Below are 6811 nucleotides of genomic sequence, written 5' to 3' on the forward strand. Positions count from 1 at the left end.
ATACAAGGAACTACTTATAGAAGACAATACAAATAAAGTATCAAGTAGCACTTGACATACATCTATTGTGCCTTGAATCTTGGAACTTTTGAGTTGAATTTTAATCCTCTCTGTACCAGCCCAAACGATTAAAAATATGTACCCTATATTATAAAGTACTGGTAATGTACTGCTCAAAATTCGTCTCTCAGTGGAAATTGGAACTATACCCAAAAGTTTTGCGAAATTAAAATATTTGTTTAGAAAAAAAATGTCCATGTCTGTTACAACAATAACTAAACATAATAATAAATGAACTAGCTTGAAACTGTATTCCGCGATCAATATAACTCTTATTACTTATACTTATTATATTAATTGTACATGAACTCTTAAAACATTTTTATTGAATTACTAAAGACATTTATTCCGTTATCATGTTTTGAAAGAAAATACAAACTTTTTTAGAACGTTTATTAAATATAGTATAAAAACAATATTAAGTCTAAGGGAAATATTTAAAATATAAATATTAAAACAAATATACATTCAATTCACATAAAGTCAAAATTTGATACTTCATCAAAAGAAGCAGTTTGATTATTGCCTTGTTGGGGCATTTGCTGGTTCATTTGTGGTCTGGGACCATTTGTTCCCATTTGTTGCATATTTATCATTTGTTGTCTGTATTGAGGTTGCTAAAACACATACACACAACACATAATTAGAAGTCACATTTTTAACAAGTTAAATCAAATTTTACCTGTTGCAGCAAATGTCTTAAGCCAGGATTGTTTGTCATCACAGGACGCATCATTCTAGTCTGTTGTTGACCAAGATTTGGCTGAGGATTGCCTGGCGCACCTCCAATTTGTCTCTGTTGCTGCTTAAACATTCAGATTATGTTGTGTTGACTTGATAACTATATTATTATTATTATTATGAATATTAATTTTAATGTTAATACTAGAAAACAATGATAAGACTATTTAATAACTCACATCCATCATTTTGAATTGCAACTCAGTCTGCTGTGCCAGCTGCAATGCTTCCTGCAGTTGTGAAGTCTTCATATGGCTGATGCGCTCCAACTGGCTCTTATACTGTTGCTCTTGCTGCTGCGCTGCTTCGAGAGTCTGTCGAAGCTGATTGATCTTTTCCAGATTCTGTTGGCGTTCAACTTGCAGCTGGTTCTCGAACGGCGCCCGTTGTACTTGACCACCCATCATACCTGAAATGTTTGAAATATAATCTTCAATTCGTTTGCTCTGCAAACAGATCTTACCGTCAAATTCTCCTTGTTGCATATTGGACTGCGCCTGACCTTGCTGTATACCCGGCATGCGGATATTTGGGCGCATCCCAACACCGGGAACGTTTTGGCCCATAACACCACCCATTCCCGGATTCTGCTGTCCGGAGGACGTGACGACATTCTGAGTGATCTGACCACCACCCATTGACAACGTGTTCGTCTGAGAGATCATCATACCCTGCTGGGGGCTCTGGGACGACACGGGGTTGTTGACTCCCATCTGGGGCGGCGTGCCGCCCATTGTCAACGGGCCGTTCGGTCCCGGTTGGATGTTAGGTCCAACACCACCCTAGGATCACAATGTCAATTTTGTGGATTATGGAAAATTTTAATACTAACCATATTTTGTTTCATCTGCTGTGTGGACTTTTGTTGTTGAATAACTTTCCTCAATCTATCGACAAAGGCGGCTTGATCATTGGGGATAAAACCCAGATAGGCCCGTTTGTCTGAGGTGTACAACAGAATTAGCACCTTAATATCGCAACTAGGTGAATTTTGTGAACTTGTGAAATGCACGCATCCGGCCTATAAAAACATGTTTCGAGTTAAACCAAACCAATCACAAAATGACTATGTGTTGCTTACAAATCCTGAACTCATTACACGAGTTAATGACTCCAAGGCCTCGCAATTTGAAGGATGAAATAAAACGGACTTTGAATTTTTGAGGTAAGCTCCTCCAATGTTGCCAATAAGTTGTTTTGGCATTAGCTGCATTATGAGCTTTGGTGGCCAACCGTCGGCTTTTCTATAGAAACAAGCATTAATAAATTAAGTTACAGTCTTAATTTGAAGTCTTACAGTTCGGGTTCTCCTTCTTTTGTGTTGGCGGATACTTGACACGGCACGTGCTTCGTTATCTTTTGTTGATCGGTCGTAGCATTCTTGGGTTTTTCTATCCATTCTAGCAGCCCGGACCAAATAGTGTGCCTTTCTCTGGCCTGGGGCTGAGAGGGACTCTAAAATGTATTACTTAAGTAAAATCTTTAAAATATTTGAAAAGTATTACCGGTGCCTGTGATGTAACAACTGGATTGGCTTGCGACGTTTGAATGCCAGCCATCGAAGTTTGGATACCTGGTTGGCTGGGCATTGACGAGGGAATGTTCGGCTGCTGATTCATGTTTATCAACTTTGGAGATGACGCGTTAACTAAAAGTTGAATGTCAATAATAAACGTATAAAAAGATTAAGGTTTTATATTACTTTGTCCGAATTGACTGACAGCGTTGCCAGGCATGGTAGAAGGCGGCTGGGTGAGTTGAGCGATTAGAGCGCTTCCGGGCTGAGTTGTTGGGTTCACCGACGGATTGTTCTGCATGTATGGTCGGTTGGCCTGTTGTACTGGAGGTAACATTGGCCAACGGTGTCCTTAGTATTGAATGTGAATTATTATATCACACGTCATCAATCATATAAATGTACAAATATATTGTTATTTGTCATAACAACAAAAATTTAAACTTTTTTCAACATATTTTTAAAGCTTTTCATTGACACACACTTGATCCAAATCACAATTTTACGAAATTAATATGATATTTAAAAAAAGCGATATACAATTGTTTGATGATGATCTATAGTTTAAAATAAAATAAATTAATTGAAACAAAATGTAATAAATGTGTCTAAATTTTGAGTACTGGATATAAAATAGAAATAAATAGACATAGTAAATTTTATTTTATCAACTGTTTACTCAAAATTTTACTTATTAGTCACTCTATGTAATAGGATTGTTGAGATTAAAAATTTTATTAAATCATTAAAAAATGAAAATGGAATATATAATTATAAAATTGCTTACCACCAGCTGCATGATATTGAGGAGGAGCGTTGATTTGTTGTATGGGCATCTGTTGATTCCCCATCATTCTACCTCCTACTCCCACTCCTTGCACTCCAACACCACCAACACCCTTTTGTCCTTGCACCATACCTTGTTGATGTGGTGGCATTGCATTAACCCCGATGAATTCTACAAATAATTAAAAATAATTGAAACCAAGATTATAAAATATTACATCACATACCAATATAGTTTTGAACCAAAGCCTGCATATGCATTTTGTCTGTATTAAAGCAGTCCAATTTATATAAATGACAAAAGTGAACTGCGATATTGTTACAAGCATTGCAGTGAAATTATTACAGATAAACAAAATGTAAGATTGAGAAATGTATGTAAATTTAATTATCAAAATCAACATTACTGTTTGAGGTGAACGAATTCTACAAATTGCGATTACAGAAGAACACAAAGTAAATACGACTTTATTGTTAAATGTTTACATTTTTACATGCAACCAAAACCACGCAACTTTTTAAAATATTAATTATTTTGGTCATAACTCCTTTATTTAATTGAATGAATATTAATTTATTATTAAGTTATTTTTTTACAATATCATAAAATATTATTTTTATTCTATAAAATGTTACATATTTTTCTGAACTAAGCTGGACATATATGTAGAATAGAAATTTTTAATGATTAAATCATTACAAACTTCAAGTAGTAGATCTCATAATTTTAATATATGGCCTATGGCCACTGCTGTATATAATGTTAAATTAGTATTTGGCCTTACCTTGAGTATTTTGCGGCCTGTATCCAGGACTTTGTCCAGCGTTGACACCAACCACATTGTTGGCGTTCGGTCCCATGATGTTTGTGTTGTTGGGATTCGATCCCGAAATTGGACTTTCGCCACCTGGACTCGGTAACGATGCTATTGGGACCGTGGTGTTTTGGATTTGTTGTTGAGTTGATGGTACATTATTCGTTGGTGGCGGACTAATTGGTCTTTCTTTCAAACTATTAAACAATGTTTATTTAAAGTATATTTAAGAATGAATTACTATTTATTTAAGATTAGATTAAATTAAGAAATTGAAAGGAAAACTATGAATTTATGAGTTTATATTTATTTTTTTTATTCATATAGGTTATTTATTATTTATATGTATTTTATTTACTTGTATTTGTTTTTCTCTGAAATATGGCATCTATTCATCATCTATTACCTGAATCCTTTAAGTAACACTAAATGTCTAGGATCCTTTGCATAGTTTTTGGTCTGTGATGCAGACAAATCACCACCAGCCTTCTCAAATAACTTGTACAAAGACGGAATTTTCCTGGGCGATATTACTGTCAAATTTATATTATTCTAAAACATAAAATATACAACATACTATACTGTCAACAAGAACTATACTATCAAACAACAAACCTCTTGTAAAATGCCAGCCAGCTGTTCATAATTTTTCCCAGAATAAGTCTGTGACTCAAGAACTGGCATTGTGTAAGGTGGTGAATTGCAAATAAGGATACAATGTTTTTGAATGTTTTGCTGTGAATTTGCATCTCTTTTAGATTGCAGCTCCTCAAAACAATGCAGTGCAGTAGCCAAACCTTCTGCTATGTTGGCATGAGATTCACCTTTACCTCCTACAAGTCTATTAATAACATTAGTTAGTATGAAAACTGTGTTCAGTTTTCAGTAATTTACTCTAATCTTTCAATAGCTGAGTACACTTTTGCAGCACTGGTAAATGGTCCAAAAGTATCTGTGCTTGGATGTGGTAAACAATCAGCTGCTTGATACACCACAATACCATAAATTGATGTTGAGTCCTCCAAGTAGTTGTTATCATCCAGGTTTCCTTGGCTGAAATACCTAAAACAAATCATGTTAAACTGACTCCTTTGAATGACCTTAATTGTTTTAATTGAACACTGTGTCAGCTGTGAATTTTTTCTCAATATTCAGCAAGGTTACACTGAACGAGCCAGTACCTCAAACCAAATTCAATTATCCGTTCAAAAGTCATCAAGTTAATTCAATTAAGTAGACAAATTACAGGGATAAATACTCACTCTAATGAAGGCATGATATAATTCGTTTTGATATCGTTTATGTAGGCTCCATTGACGGCCGTACCTTCAATAACAAAGATTATTTCGGCTTGCAAGCCATGTTCTGAAGAGCACACGACCATTTTGGACGGTGCTTTAAGGCTTGCGAAACTCGTTTTAACTAATGATGTTATATTAATGGCATTTGTTACGAGTTCCCCTAATAAAAATGAATAGAAGAACTAAAAATGTAAACACAAATGGCGATATTTAAATACTGTCTGTCAACCCCAGACAAACAACCACAACAACAAAAATTTTCTGTAACAGAACAGTGTCACACACAAACAAAAATTACATTAACTTTAAAGGTTATGAGGGAGACTGACTACAGTGCCAAGCCGACACAGCGCAGGACACCCTTTTAATAAATGAAGGGATTGAGGATAGAGGGCGCCTAGTCAAAAACTTTCCCCAATGTTCTTTCTATCAAATATTTATAAATTTAAATAAATATAAAATAAACCTTATTTGTGATCGTTTTTAATACATTCATCTATAATAAGTAATTAATTAATTTAAGCTAGTATTTATAGAAAACTTTTCCAAATTGTTAACAGTGTGATATATTTTAAATAGATGGCAACACATGTATCAAAATACCAAATTTTAAAAAGTTTCTCAAAGAAAAATAAATTGTAAGTGTAAAATCAACTTGTTATAAAATATTCATAATGTTATCATATTTTTGGTAAAACAATTTTTTATTAATTATGTGCCTCATAACAATTAATACATATTCCAATTTAAATTTGTAATTTGTTGTTTATTGTTATATTCGTTTTAAACAATTAAAAAATACAAAAAATCAAATATTCTCAATCTTGTTTTATTTTTTAATATTATTTGCTATTTATATAAAGAATACCTTTAATATAAATTTGGTTAAATTATTGTTCATTTTAAGAACCATTTCTAAGCCAATTAAATCTCATTTAGAATTCCATCCAAATATTTTAGTATTATTCTTATATTTTCTGATAATTATCATTTAATATAAGTTAATTTTATTATAATATAATACTATTTATATACACATTTCTTAAATAGTAAAAAACGCACATGTTTAATGTAAAAACATATTTTAGAAATGAGCCCTAATTAAGAAGAGTTTTTAATTAGACATCAGGATTGATGGTGATCTCTGAATACAGTTCCTTAACACTCATTAGAGGAGATTTAATATTCAAATTATTAAACTAATTTAATTAAGTTTCTACATACAAATTTACATATTCACTAAATATTTAAATATTTTTATACTGTTGACTGATTAACCTTGTAGACGTTGAATAAATTACGGCGTTTTAAAATACGAGTAAAAATCGTCGAAAACAAAGAAAATCGTGTGATGTAACACCCATTTAACCTTTATATATTCAAATTATTTTCATATTATTATTATTTAATTCACTTTAAAAGAATTATAAAATGCGAGAACATTCGCCGGTTAGAATCATTTTAATTATGATTACGTTACGTTGAAAACACAGAAAATTTTCAAACCGAATTTATCAATATTTGCTGGAACTAATCAATCTGAGCATGAAATAATAAACTCGATAGTTTTGCACATTTTTGTGACGCAGTTT

General features: G+C 32.7%; 1 protein-coding gene across 2 annotated transcripts; it reads right to left on the minus strand.

The window, feature by feature from the left end:
* Window positions 1-445: 445 nt before the first annotated feature.
* Window positions 446-5559, minus strand: LOC109605792 (mediator of RNA polymerase II transcription subunit 25). Of its 2 annotated transcripts, XM_020022381.2 has the most exons (15): window positions 5181-5557; window positions 4813-4980; window positions 4534-4759; window positions 4325-4470; window positions 3889-4115; window positions 3105-3275; window positions 2504-2668; window positions 2307-2449; window positions 2099-2256; window positions 1883-2045; window positions 1634-1822; window positions 1265-1583; window positions 981-1210; window positions 743-862; window positions 446-677 (listed from the first exon to the last, which is right to left on the minus strand). In XM_020022381.2, exons 1-15 carry the CDS (start codon window positions 5300-5302, stop codon window positions 534-536), a joined length of 2691 nt encoding a protein of 896 aa, XP_019877940.1. In that variant the 5' UTR covers window positions 5303-5557; the 3' UTR covers window positions 446-533. The 2 variants fall into 2 exon arrangements, with proteins under 2 accessions (XP_019877940.1, XP_019877939.1); XM_020022380.2 differs by having other exon boundaries at window positions 981-1583; window positions 5181-5559.
* Window positions 5560-6811: the final 1252 nt, after the last annotated feature.

Source organism: Aethina tumida, chromosome 7, assembly GCF_024364675.1.
Source record: "Aethina tumida isolate Nest 87 chromosome 7, icAetTumi1.1, whole genome shotgun sequence".
In the NCBI taxonomy this organism is placed as follows: Eukaryota; Metazoa; Arthropoda; class Insecta; order Coleoptera; family Nitidulidae; genus Aethina; species Aethina tumida.